This window comes from Lissotriton vulgaris, chromosome 5 (genome assembly GCF_964263255.1).
Source record: "Lissotriton vulgaris chromosome 5, aLisVul1.2, whole genome shotgun sequence".
Lineage (NCBI taxonomy): Eukaryota > Metazoa > Chordata > Amphibia > Caudata > Salamandridae > Lissotriton > Lissotriton vulgaris.
Window position 1 is genome coordinate 536,187,790 of NC_141693.1, and position 25,209 is coordinate 536,212,998.

The window sequence follows — 25,209 nt, forward strand, 5'->3', positions numbered from 1 at the left end:
TTGGCCAAGAGGGCCGTAACTTCCTGCTGGAGAAGTGTCAAGTGATCCCCCGACATGCTGTGGCACTGTGGTGGCATAGCTGTAGGGGTAGTCTCGAAGGGGAGGGAGTAGCCCCTTCGGACCAGTTGCAGAACCCACCTGTCCAATGTGACGGTGCGCCAGTGGTAGAGGTGATGGAGAATCCTGCCACCCACTGGCGTCTGGTGGGTCAAAAACACAGGACGGGGAAGGTTTGGAGGCAGTGGCTGCAGGGGGGTGGTGTACTGACCGGCACCCTGGCCCCGTGACCCGCCTCTGCGGGTCCCACATCCACGGCTGCGCTGAGACTGTTACTGCACAGGCCTGTGGCTTTGATACAAACGTGCTTGGGCGCCCCTTCCTTGGCCACAAAAGGAGCAAAAAGCAGAAGCGGAAGGAGTGCGTGTGACCGAAAGGCCTAAGAACTTGGCTGTAGCCCGCGAGTCCTTAAAACCGTTCCAACACCGAATAGGCGAGTGCCATCAAAGGGCAAGTCCATTATCGTGTTCTGGACATCCCCAGAAAAGCCAGTTGTCTTCAGCCAGGCGTGATTGCGGAGCACCATTGTCGTTGAAATCGCCCTGCCCAGTGAGTCAGCAGTGTCAAGACCACAACGGATGGTGAACTTGGCTACGTCTCTCCCCTCAGCAATAGCTTGGGAAAGAATTGTCCGAGCCTCCACCGGACACTGAGGCAGCATTTGCACAACAGTATCCCACCCAGAATGGGAGTAACAGCCCAAGAGACATGAGTTGTTCACCGATTGCAGGCCTGAACTGGCGGAAGAGAAACTCTTCTTCCCAAATTGCTCCAGTTTCTTGGACTCCCTGTCTGGAGGTGCAGAAGGGAAAGCACTTGGGGACGCAGAGGCTTGGACAACCAAGCTCTCAGGGTGGGGTGTTGGGAGAGGAAAACGGGGTCGGCCGGGCAATGGTGTCAGGCCACATTCTTGTCCACAAGAGCCCCCATGTTGGACCTGGACCAGGTGCCCAAAAGAACGTCAGAGTGCATCGTTAAAGGGCAGCAGCTGCTCCGTAGTAGCAGAAGCTGTCCGAAGCACCTCTGTCAGGAGGTTAGTCCCGACGGCCACAGTAGGGAGTTCGAGGTGGAGAGCCTCGTCTGCCCTACGCAACACCATAGAATATGATCCACCCTTCTCCGTAGCCACGTTGGAAGGAGAGTGTGTCAGGTTCTGGAGCATAATCCTGGTCACCTGCATCCCCTGGATCCTCATTCTAGTCCGGGTCTAACTCACATTGGGCTGCGAGAGGGTCCTCAGACCACTCCCAGTCCTCCACAACCTGTGGAACATACGGAGGTGGGTGGACAAAGGAAAAGAAATTTCCAAACTGCATTGGAATTGGCGTCAGTCGACACCCTTCCCACGCCAGGGAGGGAGCCGGGGACGAAGTCGTCCCTTGGCGTCAACGACGGCGACGTCAAAGCACGAGGACCCCCAGCCGGCCCTGAAGAGGCACTGTCAGGGCGGACGGTCCAAAGACACGTGCCATAGCTGACTGGAACTCCTGCAGCTGGGCCGGAGTCGCCAATGGACCCGGTAAGGGCGGGTAGGCCATTGGCAACTGCATAGGATCTGCCGGAGCGGCGCCACCTGCCCCCTTAGCCGTGTCACACAATCGGCTAAGGGAAGACTAAGAGCAAGAACGCTTCTTCGACTCATTATACTTCGTCTTACCTGACTCAGAGTGCGAAGACTTCGAGTGATGGTGATGGCTCCGCACCATGTCCCTCATCCTCCCTCTGGACTGGGAAAGGCGCTGAACCAACTCTCGGGCCTCCAGCCACCTGCGGAAAGTTTTCGGAGCCATGGCCCGGCAGTGGGGGCACGACTCGGAGTCGTGGTCACACCACAGGCAGTAGAGACACTCTCGGTGTGTGGGTCCGTCACCGACATCGTGGGGGACAGGTCGCGTAAGACTTAAATCTGGGCATCCCTATGCACCTGTAGATTGTATACATACTTGTAAACAGACAAAAGTCCCAATAAAATCAGTCAAAAAATGACTGGGGTACCACGATCTCTGTATCTGCGCTTGCTGGTGCGGAAAAAGAAAGAACTATAGTCAGCGCTCGTGGGCGCGTCTAAGTAGCACCAGCGACGTCATCTCGGCAACTAAAAAGCCAGCGACGTACGTGGAGCCATACTACTATGCCTACAGACGCGCAGGGGTACTGCTGACGAAAAAACTTTACGGATCCAGTCTGACGCCTGGGAATATTCTAAGGTAAGGAATCTATCACTAATATCTCTTTCAGATGACTACAGTTCATACAAACTCGACATGACATTTACAGAGGTACAATATTTGAACGTATTTATAAAAGTATGACTCAAATAAAGGGTATAAAAATCACATTTCCCGATGACAAAGGAAGAACTTGAACGGCGACACAAAAAAGGTACTACGAACCTTTTGGTTCCCAGCAGAAGGGCTAGAAACAGGACACGGTGTGTTGACGCTTCTTGGTGTAGCATTTTTCTTGTTTTCAGTCTTGACAAGGTCCTGGAAACAGAAAGTACAGGTCACACTGCACTCCACAACTGCAGGTTATGAGAAGCGAACAAGTTTTACCTTTACTGGACTGAAAATGAGCAGTCAGAAAAAGTAGGCCAAGACCAAAGTATGTCATGTTGGCATTGGTAAGCTGACATCAAGGCCTAACAGTTCAAGAGTAAGAGCTTCTCAAACAAGCACGGATCTGACAACAAACTACGCTGAAAGCAAAGGGTGACCCTGTCTCAGCAGACTACTTGCCAGTTGTATTTGTCTGTGGCTACTGGAATGAATGCTTAACAGTACAATCCCATCTGAACAATGTCAGCCTTTTTTAAAAAAAAATTTTAAGGTCGGGCCTAGTGGTGGTGCGCTTGCGCTGCTCCCTCTGCGAGGCATGCAGTAGTCGAGTATGCTGTGTAAGCATCGCCTTCTCTCTGCCCATATTTTTGATTGGCTGGTGTCACTGTCCTTGGTAAATGCTGGCTTCTGATTCATTGTGAGGCTTGTTAGATCCTCCTTGTAACCGTCCTGTCTCCATTTGTGACCACCCATGACAACTGGATCTTTTACTTGGCTCCGTACACGTCGGTTTTATCTAGTATTTTTTTATCTGTATCCTGAGCACGGCGCCCGTTTTATGGACACTGCGCTCAGTTTATTTATTTTAATTTAATACTGAGTGCGGCGTCCAATTCGGTGACACCGCGCTCCGTTTAAATGTTATTATTCTTTTAACTTTTATAGTGAACGGGGTGCCCGCTTCAGGGACACCGAGATCTATTTTTTTTTTTTTAACTGTAATACTGAGCACGGCGCCGCTTCAAGGACACCGCACTTGTTTTTCTAATTTGTTTTTAAACTTTAACACCGAGCGTGTCGCCCGCTTCAAGGACACCGCGCTCAGTGTTGAAGTTTAAAAAAGGAAAAAAAACGAGTGCGGTGTCCTTGAAGCGGTGCCACGCTCAGTTTGAAACTTAAAACAAGTATTGCAATGCAATAGGTCTCGCATTTACGAGAGTTTAAGGTACTGACATTGTAAACGATAAAGCCTTTTTTTACGTTTTAAAAAACAAAAAAAGGCATTGTCCTATTTAATGTCAAAAGTTTAAACTCGCGTAAATGTGAAACCTATTGCATTGCAAATGCTAGTGCTTATGAAGTTGTTGGTACGAGGGGTTCAGCAACGGTCCTCGAAGGCCAGACCCATTCTATAGGTACAGGGGGCTTACTGAGAGGGATATTAAATACAGAGACTCTAAGCTGTTATTTACACACAGTGGTTATCGTCAAACCCGGACACGGGTCCAGCCTTTCTGCAGGTAGGTGCCTGCTGACCATATAGTAACGCCACTCAAGGAAGGGAAATCCAACGCCCTGCCGAGGGCAGGGAGCTACTTAACAAGTGGACCCTGCTGCTTCACACAGCACTCAAACTGAAGGATGTTTCTGTAGTCACTTGTAAACTTCCAAAAGTTACAGAGCGTGCACTGACAAAAATGTAAAGACATACAGATGGTCTCGGATATGTTTTTTAGCAGTAAAACAGTATTAAATGAATAATTCTATGGGAATATGAGAACTGTATTTATAAGGCAGAGCGAGTACATGAGCTCCCATAGTTGGACATGTCTGTGCACTAAAACAGTATTAAATGAATTCCATGGGAATATGAGAACTGTATTTATAGGAAGATAGATGAATGGCGGAAAGGATTAGACGATAGATGAGCGGATGGATTATTGGGTGGCAGGATGAGCGGGTGAGCGAATAGGTGGACAGCTAGAGGGAGAGACGAGTGAGCGGATAAATGACGAGGTTGGCGGGGGCCTGCTTTGATAGACGAGTAGGTGACCGGAAGAGAGGGTGGAGGAATGGACGAGTGCGCAGCTGAGTGGGTGAATGAAGAGATTGGCAGGTGCATGCATAGGTAGAGGAGCAGGTGGATTAGTGGCTGGGTGTTCTGATGGGTTAGTTGAGTGGTTGAATTTGATTCATCTCCGTGGAGTAAGGTTGTAGTAAAGCAGCCGTGTGTCAAGGTTATCACCCAGCGTGTGTGTTTAAAGACCCGATTCAGCTGGACAAGAATACAAAGGTCTGAGGTGTGAGAAGAATGAAATTGCTGATTTCTGGCCAGTCAATCTATGTATTGCCCCGTTTCTAGATCACGGTTATTCTGGCAGTTTACATGTTCCTAAGCACTCTGTTAGCTGATCGAGGAATTGACACTAGGCGCTTAAACTCGCAGTGACGTCATCAGTCAGCCCTTGTCGACCTCTCAGTACTTTTCATCTGCACTATTTTTGTATGTGCTGTCTCCACCGTTACACTCTCTGTAAGTCACTGTCCTAGAGCAGGGGTGTCCAGTATTTGCCCAGGAAGACTCGATCGATGCCACATTTTTTAAGGACAACCCCTTTGAATGAAATCTTCCGACCCGTGTGGCCAGTAGACTTCAGCGCCCACGGAGAGGCGGTAAAACATTACAGGGAAAAAAAGGGTCTGAAAATGGCTTCGTAGTTCTTTCAGTGAAAAAGAAGACTCAAGCATGCGAAATTGCACTTTGCTGTAGTGCTCAAAATACTCGCATCGCCTCACTGTAAGTAAATGTACACCATTTGACGCTATACATCAGACCAGATAGAGTTAAACTATTTTCACCTGTGAAGCACTCGTTATCCTTTGATAAGTAAAGGACCGTGAAACTAGTTTATCCAATATCACGAATGCCAGCGCAGGTTGATCTGAATATTTAAAGCTCTGGTTCATTTAAGAGCTTCATGTACAAAAACACACGATCTAGGACAGAATGGCATGCCCCTCTCCCTGCCCTGCCCCCAGTTTCCTTCATCCATCCACTGAGCATCGACTGAGGCCCCAGAAGACCTCCTCTTGCGCTGCCGAAACAAAGATGATTTACTCAAGTCATTTTACTGCATGCTTCAGGACACCGGGGCCGACATCTGAAGACCGGAAGTGTCAGCGGAAATACGAGACTTCTGGTCCCCTAGCACGGGTCCAGCACTTGGGGAGCAAAGGTGGGCACCCCTAATGTAGAAGGTAAGCAAGGGGAGTGTGTGTACACTCCAGACACTTCACGGGAAGTGGCAAACACCGAGAATGTAATTATGTTCTGAGATTCTTGTACTTGAATCACATTTTGTGCACAGTCCTCTGCAGTCATTTATAACATGGCAATTTGGCATCCATTTCATTTAATAGTAAATTGGGACTAAACAGATGTAAATATGAGTGACGCAAATTCTTTCTGTATTTGCTGCTTGTGTGTAATTCAAAGGGGCAAAACCATGGCTTCTGCCGGTTTCCCAATGTTTCACCAGTATTGAAACAACAAGCAATTGCAATGCAATAGGTCTCGCATTTACGCGAGTTTAAGCTACTGGCATTGTAAATGACAATGCCTATTATTTTAGTTTTTTAAAACATGAATAAAAGGCATTGTCATTTACAATACCAATAGCTTAAACTCGCATAAATGCGTGGCCTATTGCATTGCAAATGCTTGTTTTATTTTTGTTTCTTATTAGGAAAAAAATGGTATTCTAGAAAGCAACCACTTCACTGAGGAATATTTCTGTGTCAGGTCTACCAGCCTCTGCCGGAAGTGAATCCATGCAAATTTTTTCACTGTGATTTACTAGCTGCAAATAACAGGTTAATATCGAGAAACTAACACGTTTGGATTGTTACCAATTTACGTACGTGGACATACAATTAAATACACAGAATTGCCCTCGATCTGCTAATTGCACCAAGTACAAACTGAACATTTTATAGTTTGCGAGAATAAAGTAGGACATTAGTTTCTCATGAATCGCTAAATTAACATGTTCCTTGCAAATGTGGTTTCCGTATTTCTATACTTGAAGTTGCTGATAGATAACAAAAAACTTAACCACTGGGCCCACGGAGACATATCTATTTACACAACAGGTCGTACAATTAAGATTACAGGATCATGGAGTTAAGCATCTACAATCTTGCTATTTTTGGGAAAGAGGAAAGGAGCTTCATAAAATAATTTCAAAATAACCTTTTCGGGGAACTACAGCTTTATAAAATAATACGAAAACCCGCATCAGTACACAGCAAAAGGTAAAAAGCAGAAAATGGTCAAACTATTTCAACCCGCTCACTCTGAAAGATAAACATATAAAGAGGCTTTGGCTGACTAGATTTTGGTTAAAAGAGCATTTACTACCCGAGCACGCTTCCGCTCGATTAACAAAAGACACACAGACACAACATATTTAATGAGTAAGATGTAGGAATCAATGGCGTTAAAGATGAACAGGTGATTTTTTTTATGAGTAATGGAAATCAATCTAAACAGTTACAATAGAACCTCGGAATGAAACCAGCTCTGTCAAAAATCGGGGTACATTTTCATCCAAATACACCGATTTTAAGATTGAGATAATTCCAGACCGATGCAAGAGACAGTTAAAATGAAGATGTCATATAAAGTGTTCTGTTTAAAACTTGAAAAAAACAGCTGTGGTATCTGGCACATAATAAAGAACTGCAAAAAACGTATTATAATTGCCTATAATCTAGAAGCCATGCAGACACCAAATGGTGCCCCACCCCCCTTTATTTTGTACTCTCTTCCCGTTTGCATTGCAGAGTAGATTCCACGATTTATTAAAACGTCTGTGAATGCTCTGAACACGAAATTAAAGCATCTAATACAATTCTAGGGTTTCCGTTTGTTTGTACCAATATGCATTTGTAATTGCCTTCTTACGTCGGGAGGTATTCAACAAACTAGTAAGAGATCATCTCCCAATAATGTACCACAGTTTCTCTGTTTCCTCTCTTCAAAGATAGCGCTTTCCTGGTGCAGCCTAGCTTGATGCTGAGCAGCCACACACCTCTCAATCTTTTCAGTCTCTAAATAGAGGAAAGTCGATGGTTGGCTGGTGATATCACTGAAACTGACAGATGAACATTTTGGGGGAGGATAAGGTATCCTTTTAGGGATGGTGATCTCACTGAAGCCATTGGGAGGCACACTTGTTTAGAGTATGAATTGGGTTAACCCTCCTCGGTGGATTGGTGGTGCGAGGACCCTAAAACAAAGACTGGTGTGTGTAACAGTTCTGTCGAGTCTGACAGAAATATAAGCTTGCCCCATTACCAGGAAGCAAATTACTCTTCCTCCTTGAGCAGAAACTCCAGGTGTGCAGAAGACAAAACAACGTCAGAAGAGCTGGCCACCGCCAGTGTTTAACCACTACAAGGACCACACCTATAATGTATTTATGTGAGCATGGCAACATTGGCCAAAAATCAAAACTTGCAGAAAAATACACGAGCTCCGATTTTGGCGAGGGAAAGAAAATGCTCCGGTCCATCTTTGATATGTCACAGACAGTTAAAATATATGAAGCAGATATTTTCCAGATAGTCTCGAGCCACTGACTTCTGAATGGTTCTCTAACATGGTTACAAAATAAAAGATAAGATATGGCTAATGCTAAAAAGAAGTGGCCAATTACAGAGGCGCTTCCAGCACGGTCGAAGCATGTGGATTAATGGGTAACAAACACTTACAAGTGGGTAACAACTACCAAGTTTAAAAAGGTGTGAACAAAAACAAGCCTTGATTTAAAGTCCCTGGTAGGAGGGACACGCCGGGCCTCTACCATGCCTCATTTTGACTTTATGGTACAAAAGGGGGTGGTGATGGACGGAGCATCTGAACCAATCAAAAACTGACACCCAGTCAACAGATCTGGGTTTAATTCATCACCGATCTTTAGCCCACTCTGCCACCCCAGTTCAGACATGGCTATATGCAAATCAGTGTGACCCTGTTCCTCATGGGAACAGTCCAGCCCGAACTGCCAAGCCATGCCTTCCCTGGAAACAAGCTTCCGAGGACCGGTTTCTGGCATTTCAGCCGTCTTCAGCCCGGCTTGCTTGAATCCAGTGGCAAAGTGAGCAAGGGACTCACGTCTGAGCATACCCTGCCAACTTATGGCGAACAAAGTGGTACAAAAGAGGGTGGTGATGGACGGAGCATCTGAACCAATCAAACACTCACACCCAGTCAACAGATCTGGGTTTAATCCATCACGTTCTTTAGCCCACTCTGCCACCCCAGTTCAGTTCGGGAAAAATCATTGAGACACTGCAGGGAAGCATCGGATTTGTGTTTTAGCAACAACTCAGCCCAGGCTCTAGCAAGAGCAGGGAAGTTTGTTAATATTATTTTAACTGCACTGCATAATGCTTAGCATTAAGAAACCGATTAGGACTTGTATATTTAAAATTTTATATTTCATTATGTATTGTTATGTTTGTATATTATGGTTTTAGGGAAACAGAAGTGCAACAATCCTGCTAACAACTCAAAAGAAATATTTTAAAATATACCATAGTAAACCATCAAAGAACATATATGCTCATGGCAGGCAGGACCCATATCCAGTCTATATCTGGATTGATTTCAACAAGGAAGTGTGTGCACTTGTGATGAAAATAAATCATGTATTAAAAAAAAAACAGGAACGTAGGAATGAGATTGTGTTTGTTGATTTAAAAAGTATTCCCAACGGTTAAACAAAACACTTTATAAAATAGATGGGTGAAGACAACACAATGACCATGCTACCATTCTACAAGAAGTATATCATGATTTGTGTTTAGATGAATTCATGTAAACCCTGTAAATCGGAGCAATACCTCATATTGGGCATCAGAAGAATGTTTCGATTTAGATCTACTTTTCCAGCAGCGGGAAAGCACGTAACACTTTAAAGAAAATTGTTAAAGAAACAATTATTTTTATACAAAATCTGCTTACATTTCAAACTAAGCAAAAGTCATATCCTAGGTACAGGCTTTAGGAGTTTAAAAAATATTAATTTGAACTGTGCAGACATGATTATCTACATTTAAAAAAAAAAGAAAAAGTTTAGAGGTCACGGCCGTTATCTCCAATTATTAACATTTAAGTTGCATGTGTCTGGCACTTCAGCATATAGACAGAGGTAGCTTAACCAGTTCTTACCACCTTTTGTGAGATTGGAGTACCAGAACCATGAGAAATGAGAAAAATAGAATGAAGCTTCCATTTTTCAAACTAAAAAAGAGGACGTAACTTACATGAAAATGCAGGGTTCCTAAAAAACACATTTCAAGAGATCTTACACCAATCAGTTTTGTTAGACATTTTTATGGTGAAAAAGCGGTTTGGAATATAACTATGCCTTTTGAGTATGACCCCAATAGTTTTTTTTTCTTCCGTAAAGTTATTATAATAGAATTTTAGAGGCACTCAGCAGTATTTTCTTTAGTCTGCTACTTTCTACGGTGGCAATAACATGGAAAGCGACCGATATTCTGTAGGAATAAATGTGTCAATCTGTGCTTCTTAGCGTACTTGTAACAGAAAACATATTAGACCACATTTCATTTCACCAGCATGGTATATATATATATATATATATATATATATATATATATATATATATATATATATATTCCAACACAGTTGCCTGTTCAAACAGAGGGGAGCCTCCCACTGAGATAACCATTGCCACCTTTATTCAATGAGGAAAGCAGCATGTAGAAACCGAGTCTGTAGTCCTGCCTGACGCGTTTCATGTGGGAAGCATTTCATCAGAGGCACTGGACTTGTTCTGGATAGCCCGGCAATTTCTGGCACCACTTTTAGCTTCCTAAAGTGCACGCCCATGGGCGCGGCCACTCCAGTGGCTTGATGGTACTTGTAGTGCCGTCCTTCACTAATACACTGCCGTGACTTGACCTGATTATCAGGCAGGACTACAATTTGGTGTCCGACTCGGTTTCTACATGCTGCTTTCCTCATTGAATAAAGGTGGCGATGGTTATCTCCGTGTGAGGCTCCCCTCTGTTTGAACAGGCAACTGTGTTGGAATAATTTGCGGCATACCTGAGCCGCGAGATGGAGCACCGGGGCGGTTTACTGCCCTCCTGCAGAGACGCCCAAATGACGCTTTGCCAAGTAAAGGAGAAGCCGGTTCTTTGAAGATTGAAAAGAGCAGCATGCAAGTGAACTTAGCGGCACTACCCACTGGGGTTTAATTTTGAAATAATCAGGTCAAATCACGGCAGCGTATTATGGACCTAGCACACTGGACGTTTTTTCTTTTTGGGAACTTGCTCAAAAAGGACTCGAGAAAAAGTTTAAAAATGCTCAAAAAGTGACCAAAGTAGCTCTCTGGATCAACTCTGTTGGCGTGAAAAAAAAACTCGAACTGATGTCAGCGCATTGGAGTGGTGCCTATATAGTAAACCGCGCAAGTTACTTACCTTCTGTAACTAAATATCTGTAAGAAACATTAGTTAGATTCCTTACCTTAGAATATCCCCAACGTCAGACTGGATCCGGAAAGTTTGTCAGCAGTATCCCTGCACGTCGGTAGGCGTAGTCTGCGGCTCCGCGTCAGTCGGCGGCATCGTGATCCCTGGGATGACGTAGCTGGAGTACTAAAACGCCGCCCTCGCGCGCTGACGTCAGTTCTGTAAATAGCTTTCCGAGCCATGCAAGAAACAGACACTGGTGCCATGAAACTATGACCCTGACAGGGAAAATTCTTAACCCTAGATATTGGTTCGTAGAACGGGGAGGATGGGTGGGGCTGTAAGGAATCGAACTGCTGTTTCTTACAGTAGTATTGTTACCGAAGGTAAGTAACTTGTGCATCTGAAAGAAACATGTTAGTTAGATTCCTTACCTTAGAATAGATACCCCAGCAATACCAACCCCAGTGGTGGGTTTGCAAACCAAAATCACACCAGAAAGTCTTGGAGAACTGAACGGCCAAAGAAGCTGTGTCTGCGGACTAGGCTGTCCAGGCAGTAATGCTTGGCAAACGTGTGCAGCGAGGCCCACGTAGCTGCCTGCCAAATGTCCTGCAAAGGGACTCCCCGTCCCAAAGCAGTAGTAGCCGCTGTGGCCAGAGTGGAATGAGCGCGCAGCCCCTTAGGAGGATCCTTTTTAGCCAAGGCATAACAGATCTTGATGCACAAAACGACCCACCGAGAGATGGTCCGTTTGTGCACTGCCCGTCCCTTCTTAGCGCCTACGTAGCCAACAAAAAGTTGGTCGTCCACCCGGAACTAGTGTGTGCAGTTCAGATAAAAAGAAAGCGCACGTTTTGGGTCCAGACGGTGGAGCCTCTCCCCTTTCGAAGGATGCGGAGGCGGAAAGAAGGTGGGCAAGGTAATGGTCTGGCCGATGTCAAAGGCAGTAACCACCTTGGGCAGAAAAGAAGGACGAGTCCTCAGAACAACTTTGTTCAGTTGGACAGAGAGGAAAGGAGGCTTAGAAGAAAGAGCCTGGAGCTCACTCACTTTTCTGGCAGAGGTGATGGAAACTAGGAAAGCAGTCTTGAGCGACAGAAGACGAAGAGGACAATTATGGAGTGGCTCAAAGGTAGCACACATCAGAAAGGTTAACACCAGATTCAAGTCCCACTGAGGCATTACAGAGGGAACAGGGGGAAACATGTGAGTAATACCTTTCAAGAATCTATTTACAACAGGGGACTTGAAAAGAGAAAGCTGATCAGGAAGCCTCAAGAAGGCTGAAACAGCTGAAAGATATCCCTTGATGGTGCACAGAGCTGAGCCCTGCTGGGCCAGGGAAAGAAGAAAGAGAACCCCAGAAAGAGGGTAGAAAGGGGATCCACTGCTTTTGCTGTGCACCATGCCACAAATTTGTTCCACCTGCAGGCGTATACCGTTTTTGTGGAGGACGCCTGGCTGCCAGAATGAAATCACAGTCTTCAGGAGGCAAGTCAAATGGCATCAACTATCGCAGCTTAATCTCCACGCATGTTGGTGGAGGCTGGACAGGTTTGGGTGGAGGACCGTCCCCTGCTGCTGCGACAGAAGGTCCTCCTGAAGAGAAAGTCGAATCGGGGGATCGATTGACAGACTGAGTAGCTCAGGCTACCAGTATCTTTGTGCCCAATCCGGAGCGACAAGGATGACTTGGTCCCGGTTGCGCCTGATCTTCAGCACTCTGGGCAGAAGTGGTATAGGTGGAAAGGCATATAACAGATCGCACCTCCACTCGGGACGAAAAGCGTCTCCGAGCGAGTGCCGCCTTGGAAATTCCAACGCACAGAACTGATGACATTGCGAGTTCTCTTCGTTGGCGAATAAATCTAACCAAGGCTCTCCACACTGCTGAAAGAGATCTTGCGCCACGTCAGAGTTCAGACGTCACTCGTGATCCATCATGCACCGACGGCAGAGTTCGTTCGCCCTGGCATTCAGAGAACCTGCCAGGTGTTGAGCCACCAGGGCGATGCCCTGATGTTCCAGCCATGTCCAGAAGCGCAGAGACTCCGACAAAGGGTCCACGACCCCACCCTCCCTGTTTGTTGCAATACCACATGGCAGGGGTGTTGTCCGTGAGCACCTGCACTACACTTGAAATGAAATGAAATGAATGAAATGAATGAAACTTATATAGCGCACGACTTACCCTGGGGCATCTCAGCGCTTGCTTAGGGAACCAGTCCTGGTATTCCCCTGTGAGATAACCCTGGCAGGGTATCCACAAGATGAAAGCCAGGCATCCCACCGCGAGGGGCCGTTGTGGAGATTAAGCAAGCTATTGCCCAGAGTCGCAGAGTGTGAACCCGTGAGTCGAGAAGGCACCGGAGCGAGAATTAACGAGTCCGTGGAAGTTTGAGCCCAAGACCCGCCGAGGCAGGGAATTGAACCCTGGTCCAGGGCCGAACTCAAGCTCCAGGTCTGCCGCCTCTAACCCCTGAGCCACACTTCTCCCGGACAGAGGGAAGTGATTCCTTCAGTGCAAGTTAGATCACCCACAGCTCCAGAAGGTTGATATGGAGCCGGTACTCCGCCGGAGACCAGAGGCCTCTGATCTCCGCCTCTCCCATGTGGCCCCCCCATCCCAGGAGGAACGCATCAGTCACCACTGTGTGCTCCGGTTGGGGTATGGAGAGGTATCTGCCACTGACCCAATCGCGGTCCGCGAGCCACCACTGCAGCTGTCTTGCAGTGCCCTCCGAGATCAGGACGTGGTCGGACAGGTAGCCCTCATGTTGTGCCCACTGAAACTTCAGGTCCCACCGCAGAGCCCGCAACCGCCACCTGGCATGATGTACCAGCAGGATGCAGGAGGCCATCAGACCCAGTAGCCAACTTGACCGAAACTCAGGATAAAGGCTGAAAGATCGAAATCAGAGCCTGAATATCCCAAACCTGCTGTTCGGGAGGATAAACCCGAAACTGCGACGAGTCCAGAACCGCTCCGATGAAGAGGAGCTTCTGGGTGGAACTCAGGTGTGACTTCGGCGCTTTGATGGAGAACCCCAGCAAATGCAGGAGGCCGGTCGTAGTCTGGAGGTGGGAGACGACTGTTTGGGGCGAGCCCACCTTCAACAACCAGTCATCGAGATAGGGGAAGACTGGAACCCTTAATCTGCGCAGATGAGCTGCGACCACCGCCATCACTCTCATGAACACCCGAGGGGCGCTGGTGAGGTTGAAGGGGAGCTCCCGGCCTACTGTGAACCACAGGTAACGCCGATGGCCCGGCGGGACGGGAATATGGAAATAAGCGCCCTGTAAGTCCAACACTACCATCCAGTCTCCAGGGTCTAGGGCAGCCAGAACCTGAGCTAAAGTCAGCATCTTTAACTTCTCCTTCCGGAGGAAGACGTTGACGCGCCTGAGGTCCAAGATAGGGCGTAGGCCCCCTTTGCCCTTCTTGGGAACCAGAAAGTAGTGGGAGTAACAACCCAGTCCTACTTCTGGGCCAGGAACGCGCTTGATGGCCCCCTTGGCCAAGAGGGCCGTAAATTCCTCCCGCAGAAGTTGCAAGTGATCCCCCGACATGCAGTGGCATGGCTGGAGGGGTCGTCTCGAAGGGGAGGGAGTAGCCCCTTCGGACGATTTGCAGCACCCACCTGTCCGAAGTGATGGTATGCCAGTGAAGCAGGTGATGGTGAACTCTGCCTCCAACTGGCGTGGAATGGGCCTGAAAGTTCGGACTAGGAAGGCTTTGAGGCAGATGCCGCGGGAGCGGATGTGGACTGACCGGCCCTGTCCCCCTTCTCTGCCACGGCGAAATGCACGTCCGCGGTGAGGTTGGTTCTGCGGCCTGTGGATGGCCGAACGTGCAGGGGTGCCCCTTCCTTGGCCACTAAAGGAGAGAAAAGCAGAAGGTTGCTGGTGCTGGGCCAACTGGCCCAAGGACTTGGCATTAGCCCTGGAGTCCTTAAAGCGCTCCAGCGCGCTATCTGATTTGTCGCCAAAGAGGCGACGGCCATCAAAAGGCATGTCCATGAGAGTGCTCTGGACACCGCCTGAAAGTTCATGGATCTCAGCCAGGCGTGACGATGAATCGCCACCGGTGTTGCAATCGCTCTGCCCAGCGAGTCCGTGGTGTCAAGCCCACATCGAATGGAGTACCGTGCTGCATCCCGCCCCTCAGCAAGAGCCTGGGCAAGCTGTGTCCTGGCCTCCTCCGGACACTGGGGCAGCACATCTACCACGGTATCCCACAGTGAGTGGGTGTAACGGTCCAAAAGGCATGCAGTATTAATGGATCGCAATCGCAACCCTAGACTGAGGGAGGAAAAGTTTCTTGCCAAACTGTTCCAGCCTTTTGGATTCCCAGTCTGGGGGTGGGGTTGGGAGGCGGTCTGGGCGTGGAGGCCTGGATAACCAGGCTCTCAGGGGTGTGATGTACGGACAGAAAGCAGGGGTCGCCCGGAGCTGGGCGGTGGCGCAGGGCCAGGTTCCGATCCACAGGAGGGACTGTGGTGGGCCTGGACCAAGTGCCCATCAGAACGTTATCACCACGTGCGTGAGCCCTGGTCCGGCAAGTGAGGGCTCACACAGGTACCAAGCGGGTGCCTAACGTACAGGGCTGGTGTGCCATTTCGCTACCACCCCCCTCCCGAGACCCATGGTGCTCTAATCGTTAGCACTTTCTAGTAAACTCGGTTCCACTCCAATGTGACGGAATCATGATAGTTTTTTGTAAGACGAAATCTCTTAACACTAGTAACCCCAGGCTAGGGTGGGCCTTAGCGCACCCATACCACCAGTGTTCATCACTACACTTTATTTCACTGGTCCTGACGAACGCCTGATTAACTACTCTCACATAGGTAGAAACATGTTGACCACACATCAGGGATAAAACAGGACTTTTAATTTTGGTCCTTTATCCTACACTTCTGTTTTTACTTATGTCCAATTGGCAATACTAATAAGTTACTTTTTTTGACACGATTGGGACATTTTTAATCACTAAATTCACACTTCAAGGATGACTAAAAACCAGCTCTGCAGAAACCTGGCATTGCAGTACACTAGGGTGTCATTCGGCCACTCCTGGTGGGGTCCAATGATGAAGTATGTCACCAACTAGGTTGGTGAGTAAGGGCTTTCTGAACAACCTAATGAGGTTTCTCTCACAGGTCACCATTACTGTGAGTGTCGCTACATGCTCGCTCATTTTCTAATCTTTATTGATATTATGCTCCTCAGTTTTATTGACAAGATATTTGTTCAACTTCTGCAGGCTGTCAGTTTCTGTATATGCCATCGGACCAAGAACCCACAGCATGTGCCAGTATGCAGATTTCTAAATTAGAATCTGATTAATGGACTGTGTAAGTCCATTCCACAGAGCGGGCAGAACAGGGAGGAAGTTGGGTTGGTTATAAATCTGTGGCTAGATAAAGTCCATCAGAAACAGTGTTACCCAAGGTAAGTAACTTGATCTTCTGCTACAGATTTCTAACCCTACATTTCTCATTTTGTGAGTAGATACCAAAGCAGAACCTTACCAGGTGGTTGTTCTGTGGAGTGGCTCAGACCCGGAAATCATTCAGGACAGATAAACATTGGCAGATGGTTCTCTTTCCTCTTTTTGCACAAGAGAAGCCCATAAACAGTTTATCATTTAAATGACTTTCTCTGTTCCAATCCATGTAAAAACTGAGTGCTCTCTTAGGGCCAAGATGGTGGGGGTGTTCCTCCTCATTGGACAGGTGAGTTGGGGTGTAGAAAGCTGGCATGGTGATGGATTGGTCGATGTGGAAGGAAGTTACTACCTTCGACAGAAATATTGCTGTTGCTTGAACGACCAATGTATCCAGGAAGAATGCGGATTATGGCTGATGGACAGACCGGGCCTGGAATCCTTTCACTCGCCTTGCAGAAGTAATGGCAATGAGGAACACTGTGTTGGTAGTGACCAAGCCTAGAAGACAGCTGTGCATTGGTTGGACGGCAGTGAACATCAGGTAAGTGAGAAGCAAATTAAGGTCTTACTGCGGCACCACAAAAGGTCTTGGCTGAAACATGTGGACCAGTCCTTTAAAGAAAAGCTTGACACATATGATTTGAAAAGTGACTGCTGATCTGGCAAATGTAAATAGGTCGAAAGATAACACCCGACCCTGCTGTTGCAACAAAAGGTGCTCTCAAAGGGGCAGCCAGATCGGAAGACAAATGTTCATGGCCAGAAGTTCCCGATTACCACACATCATTCAGCCAGTAAAAAGAAACTAGGACGACTTGGGCCTGGTTTTTCTTGCTCTTTCTCAGCACTCTAGGCAGGAGGGGTAGGGGTGGGAAGGCATACAGGAGTACTGAGCCCAAACTAAAATGGAAAGCGTGTCTGAGACACAACTGTCTAAGGTTCTTCAATGCACACACGTTGACACTGTACATTCTCTGTGGTGGCAAGTAGATCAAGCAAAGAGTCTCCTAATTGCTGGAAGGTGCCTTGTGCCACCTCAGAGTTTTACTGCCATTCGTTGTCCACTTGGCAAAAGCAGCTGAAGTTTTCTGCCCTGGCAGTTAAAGATCCTGCCAGGTGCTGGGCAATCACTAAAAATGTCCTCCGAGTTCAGCCACTTCCAGAGACGTAGAGGCTCCTGGCACAGGGCTGGATGTATGCCTTCAGTGACATGCACATTGCTTGCAACTACAGCAGGTGAAGGCAAGTGTCTGCCAAGACCAAAATCCCTTGATCTCCACCTCTCCCAGGTGAAAGCCCAAACCCAACAGCGATTCATCTGCCAACACTGTTAGTTCAGGATTAAGGGACAGGGGTCTGCTGAAGGCCCACTGCTGTTGAGCAGCCCCCACTGCAGGCCTTTTGAAGTGTCTGTCGAACTCTGGATCAAACTGGATATGTCTCCTTAGCGATAAGCCAACTGAGATTTCAGTGGAACTTGGATGTGCCACCTGGTGTGCTCCACAAGCAGGATGCAAGAGGCCCAGAAGCCTCAGAGCTGTGCTCTCTCTAAGACGGAGGTCAAGGTTTTAAATATCAGGACCGTAGCTCCAATGTTCTTGACTTGTTAAGACTGAAGGAAGGCTCAGCAAAGCACAGTATCCAGAACCGCTATGATGAAGGTGAGCTGATACGAAGGAGTCGGGAGTGACTTTGGCATACTGATGGAAAAACCTAATATCAACAAGTAAGCTCTCGTTTTGAGATGACTTACGACTGATTGAAGAGAGCCCTGCATCAATAGCCAGTTGCCAAGATACGGGGAGAATGGCATTCTTAACCTCTGCAGATAGATTTTCTACCACCACCATCACCTTCTTGAAAACCTGAGCTGCATTGGGAAGGCTAAAGGGGAGCACAAAGAACTGAAAGCACTCTTGGCCTACTTGAAAGTGCAGGTAGCAACTGTGGGACTGCAGGACTGGAACGTGGAAACAATCATACTGCAAATCCAATGCTACCATCTACTCACATAGATATAAAGCAGACAGAACTCGGGACAAGATGAGCATTTTGAACTTGTTTTCCAGAGGATTTTAACTTTGCAGAGCGCATTATGTCCACAAGAGCCAAAGTGCTTGAACCGGTAAAAAAATACTGCAGAAAAAAAGACTAGAGACAAAGTCTGGGGAGGGCAAGGTGTTCCACAATTTGATCACTGCTACTGAAAAGGAGCAACTGTCCCACCTGGCATTTCAGAATCTAGGAATAGTCACCTTCCCAGGAGAACATGATGGTATATCAGTTGGTCAGGGGAATACCAATGAAATGCTGTTAGAAGGGGCATTGGCACCTGATGGTGATGAGTCAAATGAACCATGCAGAGAGCCTTAAAAGTCACCACCTTCCAAACTGGCAGTCAGTAAAAGGAAGCGCATGCCTTCTCTGACTGAAACATGTTTAGGTACATCCAGTACCAGGTAGGCTGAAGCATGTTAAGTGAGGACGTGTTAATGTTTAAGTATAAAGCGTTGCAAAGGTCAAGGCGTGATGTAATTAACACAACTACTGCACTCCGTTCAACCTGTATGAGAGGGAAAATCCTTTTCAGGATTTTAATCATAAAAAAGCAAGAGCTCACAGTCCCATTTGATCTGACTGTCAAAGGTACGGGTATTCTCAAAGATGACCCCTAGATTTTTTGCAGAGACAACTGGTGTAGCTACAGGCCCACATGTCTCTGGCCACAAGAGTTCTGATCACACCGAGTGCTGAGCCCTAAACGCCAAGATCTTGTTCTTTTTGGCAGTTAATTTCAAACAGTTCTCCTTCATCCAGATGCTGATATCAGTCACACAGAGTTTGAACTTCTCTGCAACCAGCAACATATTGACTGATGTAGAGACCAATGATGTGGGTGTCGTCGGTATAGGACAACACCTGAAAGCCGAATTACCACACCAGTTTAGCCAGAGGGCAACATATAGAGTAAACAGGGTGGGCTGAGGGAGGCCTCCTGTGGAGTCCCACAAGGGAGTTGGAGCAGTTCTGTCCTGAAATTTCGACAAATTACTATTTAGGTCTTGCTGCTGGTGCAACAAATGCCTGTCTTTCTGCACCTGCTCCAGGAAAAAAGAGGCCCTACGGTCTGAGATGGTGCCAGGTAGAACGTGTTGTGGAATCAGGCCCTTTCCAGAACGTAGGTTTATCTGGCCAATAAACTATCACATTGGGCCCAAGTCCTCCCCAAAGGAACGATCACCCTTCTGAAGACGTCCATCATGGACTGCAGAAAGGATGATAGAGCCGCACCTGGCGTCAGGTACTCTGGGCACCTGGTGTGGTTGGGGGACAGGTGGAAATGGATACTACAATGTCGGCTAGAGTGGAGGAAATTATTTTGACGGTCTATTCTCTACTAACTCTGGCTTAAAAGACTGGGCCAGAGGTGACTTGACTTCGCTCATTTTGATCAGCTAGAGAAGGGAAGTGCTTTTTCTTCCCTTTCGAAGATATGGTGGACGGGGACTGCCTAGACGGGGACTTGGGCCTGATTCTTGAAGGTAACTGTGATCTTCTCCTGCGGAGTCTGTGATGACCTGCTTCAAGTGAGCCATAAAAAGTTGACTATTTGATGGCCTTTGGGTGCATTTGCTGGCAGAGGTCACAAGACAATGTTTTGTGCCTTAAATCGAGGCACCAAAGACAATCATTGGTTGGGTGCATTATAGACATGTGGCCATTGTACGAACGACAGTGTTTGAGTATGACCACTACAGAGATGACATGTCCCTATGACACTACTAATAAACATATGTGAAAAAAAATCTATTTAGAGCTGTGAGAAGCTCTGAACGAGTCTAAAGGAATGGAAAAATGTAGGGGATTTAAGGTTGCTGGTCCTGACGCCATAAGGCCCCGATGACGTCATCAAAACTCCAAACCTGATGTGGTAACGGAGTATGTGCCCGCTACCAGAGAGCTATTGACTACGTTTCCAAAACAGTCTGGCACCTGAGGAATATTCACAGGTGAAGATTTTGCAAGTAGAAGTATCGCTCATACATTTATGTATAATTGTACTCATTGATGAACTGCAAAATGTACCATTTAAACAATTTGTCTACTTCAACCTGGACCAAGCTGTAAGTTCCATATGGGTAATTTTACCATCCTGCTTAATCTGTCTCATAGTCACTTTAATTTTTATGATTCTAGTAACTTAATTCTTATATTTATTTACAATCAGAATATTCAATGCAAACATCCTTGTGAGCATGCAAACTCCTTATTCTTTATCCTGCCTTATGATCTGAGCTACAAAGCTTAGTATTAAGCAAGCCTTCAGATGGCCATTTATAAACATCTCTTCATTATCACTTTTGTATTAGACAACTAATCTTGTCACAAAGCATCTTTCAAGAACTTAGCTGTGGACAATAGTATCTATAACATAATTCTGAAGGATTTCAATAGGGATTTTATTTTAACTGGAATATTCACTAGTATAGAAACAACAACTAAAATTTCTTACACATTTTCGCCTCTGGTTCCGACATGGAATTCCTGGATAGGCTGGACTTTGATTTGCCATATCTCTTGTTGTTTCACAAAACTCTGACATCTTGAGGCAAGTCCATCAGATACACTTTGTTCCTCCTTTAAATTCAGAATAGCTACCACAAGATAGATCCAGCTAGATGGATCTTCCCTTTGACCTTGTTGAGTAACCGATGTAGAGGATCCTAGGTCCACTTCCATATGCTATCCACATATGGAAGAGTTAAAAGTTAAGTAACTAATATCGACTTGGCAGGCAAGTCAATGTTTGCCCCTAAATCTGATATTCAGTCTGTTTAGAGGACACAGTTTCTTGCTCAGGGTAAGATCAGGGCCACTGGAATTGTGTGACAGGAGGGAACCAAATTTTGTGTCAGGATAGACATTATGCAGCAAGAAAAGGCAAAACAAATGCAAAACAAAGGCATAATACAGCACGTTTTTTGATCGCATCACTTCATTTTTGTTACTTGCACACATTATAACTGTCTGAGCAGAGGTTTCACCTCATTAGTACCAGTTTAACATCCAGATCAACAGAAAGGGGACCATTCAACCCTTCCTAAGGGCCTTTCCCCTGTGTGACTACATAAGTTGCTGTGTTTTTTATAACTTCGATCCGTTTGAACTAAACATTTTTTTTGTTTACATTTTCAGATTATGCAGCAGATGATGGATTCTCTGGCTAATGCAGCAAATCCATAATTATGTAAAACAATAGCAGCCGCAAAATGTCATCATTCCAGTGACCCTGGGTATGAACATGTTTATATCTGACATGAGTTAAGTAGATTCAATGAGGTATATTGAAATGTCAACTCAAACGTATTTTCATGGACCTCGATTAGATGTTTGATGCTGTAACTGGAAGTAGAGTATAAGTTTTAACTCTCCCGCCTCTTTGAAAACTGAATTTTGTTTTGCAAATTTATGTTCATAAATGACATTGTGCACTTTACCAAACCAGGACTTAACCTGGGGTCTGCAACACCTGTTTAGATAATTCATATTAGCAGATTAATAACAAGGAAGCAATTTACCTTTGGTAACGCTTTAGGGTGGATGCTAAATCTAACCACAGGTTCCCCACCCTCAGGTGCCAGACTGAATCCAGAGATTTCTTCACAGCAGTGCTCTTCCATGCATACAAAATTGGTGAGAAGTTCTTTCTGCTGAACCTAGCAAGTTGGGCAGTAGTGCTTCATAAAAGAATGCACTGACACCCACGTAGCAGCCTAGCATGGAATGGGAAGGATGCAATTTCTTGGCCACTGCTAAGCAGATCCTACTGAAGAAGACTATCAACAATGACAGGGTTCTCTTCTTCACAACCTTCCCTTTCATTGTACCCGAGAACCCAACAAAGAAGCGATTGCCCACAAGATGATCCTTAGGACAATCTATGTTAAGGCGTATGGTCCTTTTTTGACCCACTCAATGCAGCCTCTCCTCTTTTGAGGAGTGAGGGAGAGCAGAGAACACTAGCAGAGTGATGACTTGTCCAAGGTGGAATGGAGTAACAACTTTATGTATAATGGTCACTTGAGTCCTCAGCACCAATTTGTATGGAAACAACGTAGTGTAGGACCACTGCAGCGACAATGCTTGCAGCTCACTCATGTGACACACCTATGTCATCATAATGCGGAAGACAGTTCAAGGTCAGGAGACACTGTGTGCCAAGCTTTTTCTGGGCTAACGGCAACACAAAAAAAAATGGATAAAGAAGGGGACAATGGCCAATGAGAAATGCTGGCACATACACAGTCTTCTAGGCAAAAGCACATACACAGTCTTCTAGACAAAAGTCCGCAATTATACAAAGGAGTGCTCTCAATGAAAACAGATGCACTTTACACTAGTGGGTGTCAGTTTTATCTGGAAAAATTCCCAGATATCAAGAATATTCAATTGTCCAGAGCACCACACAAAGGAAAAGTAAATAGTCCGTCAGAAAGACAGGTCCAAACTGGTAAAATAGAATGCAGATGTAGAAACTGATAGTTATATGTACCAGAAGACCCCTGCTCAGTTGGTCAGCTCTGGTATTCAGGGACCTCGCAAGGTGGCTGTCAACAAGAAAGATGCTCTGACATTCCAGCCATCCAGAGATGCAAAGCATCCCAGCAGAGGATCCGGCTTCGCCCTGCTTGTTGCATTACCACATACAGTTGGTGTTGTCCATAGGAATCTGGACCAATCTCTTATTGATGGATGTGGGAGGCTTCCAGGGCCAAATGGACAGCAGCTCCAGCAGACTGATATGGAGCTGGCAAGCCACTGGGGACCAGAGCCCTCTGATCGCCACACCCCAGATGAAACCTTTCTCTCCCCACAACTCAGCACAGATGCATCTGTCACTACCATCAGCTTTGTGTGGAGGAGTGAGAGGGGTCTGCCACTGGACTAATTCTGGTCTATCAGCCGCACTGCAGAAATGGATCTTCTTCCTCACATGTCTTCAAAATGACGGACAGTTACCTTGATGCTGAGCCAACTCAGACTTCAAGTTCCACTAGAGGGCATGCAGGTATCACGTGACATTATTGACCAGGAGGACGCAAGATGCTAAGAGGCCATGAAGCCTCAAAGCCACCCTCACTGATCCAGGACCAAGCCTGAAAAACCATGATTCTAGCCCGAATGTCCAGGACTTGCTGCTGTGGAGAAAGACATGAATTAGCAAAAGTCGGGATGCACACAGTCTATTCTGGTCATTTTCACATTTTATCCATCTTTCAAACTGAATGTGTGCTATTTATTAAAGGTGTCATTGCCAAACGGCACCAATTGAATAACAATCCAGACTGGGGCAGAATTATGCCCCAACCAAATGCACAGCTCAAGTCGCCAATTTAGGCAGTCATTTCTTTCAAACTAATGTATCCATGTATTCCAATGTTATCCATATTTCCAACGCAGTTCAACTTTTTTTCACCATTTCTTCTTTCTCTCTCCACACGCGGAGTGATGCTTGCCAATTTTCATAATTTCTAATGCTTATGCTGGGCCATCCGAACCTCTAGCAAAAACATGAATGCAAAATAGTCTAGGGCAGTGTTATTTATTTAAAAAACCCAATGCATTTCAAGCAAACTGGGTGCCCTTCGTCAGGGGTCACTGAAATTACAAGTAAAAAAGCAAAAATTACCGTTTGAACCTCTAATCGCATCGCTATACATACAATTAATTTCAATGCAGACAGGATTCTAAACCGGTCTTCATTAATATTGTCACAAATCGTAAACCCAATCCTCTAATCTCTTATTCACATATCAACACAACTTATCATTAAATCGCTATGTTTTTCTCCTTTCTACTTTAACCCACCTATCCCGCTATACTGTAACCTAAACTCCCCTTCATCCTCACGCAAACTAAAACGCCCCAACTCTTTTAATAATCACCCCCTGCATGCTCTCCCGCTTCCCTGTACTCATCAACTCGCTCACAAGTTTAACTCACACAATGCTCTCACATACTCTCTTCACATCTTTCTAAAACACGATTCCGCATCATAGTCAAGCCCAAAACTTTCTAACATCTATCCCGATTCTTACAAACACTCACACCTGATTCTAAATTAACATTACTTCGATCTCCATACCGGCCACAGCCGTTCCCTTGCAGACTTCCTCAATTCTCCTCGCACAAATGATCGTACCCTCCCTTTTCCCGTCCCTCATTTACATACATACGTTTCTCTCTATTGGTCGATTGTTTTCTCTATTCCCGCCAGCTGTACAACGTCGACATAATGATGTTCTATTCTAAAAACTCTATTTCTCATAATCCATTACTGTTATGGGAACCACAAGCTGCTCATTATGCGTACATAAATCAATGGTATCATTTATATAATATAATTCCTTGTCATCAAATACTTGCGAAAGTTCACCAGTTCATGTATTTTGAACACTGTCTTTAGAGACGAACCACGTTGTCTCGTCTGCCGTGTGGAGTAAACCAATGTCCATTGTTAATCCTTATTTCGTTCCCGACTTCTTGGGTGAGTGCTACCCCGGTGTAGGGCATACATTTCGACATGAATTAGCAAAAGTCAGGATGCACACAGTCTTTTCTGGTCATTTTCACATTTTGCATTTTATCCATTTTTCAAACTGAATGCGTGCGATTTGGTAAGGTGCCATGCCCAAACCGCATGTATCGTTGTGGATTTCTTTTGTTGTCTGTGTGATATTTCGTGTCTGTCAGTCACGTTACGCACTTTTTTCCACTCATGTGAGCACCTGAAAGTACTTGTGTAATACCAACATGCAATTATGATTAAAAATACACGTTTGCCCTACATGCTCTGCTCCCTAATTGACTCACTATCTAGATAAAATAACTTTCTTTGTG

The 25,209-nt window shown here is 46.0% G+C and overlaps 1 protein-coding gene across 1 annotated transcript in view; it reads right to left on the reverse strand.

The window, feature by feature from the left end:
* Positions 1–25,209, reverse strand: part of KIF20B (kinesin family member 20B) — an 870,233-nt gene that overhangs the window by 74,536 nt on the left and 770,488 nt on the right. Inside the window, exon 31 of the mRNA XM_086921981.1 lies at positions 2,451–2,543. Coding sequence (XP_086778107.1) covers positions 2,451–2,543 — 93 coding nt within the window. The remainder of the gene's footprint in view (positions 1–2,450; positions 2,544–25,209) is intronic.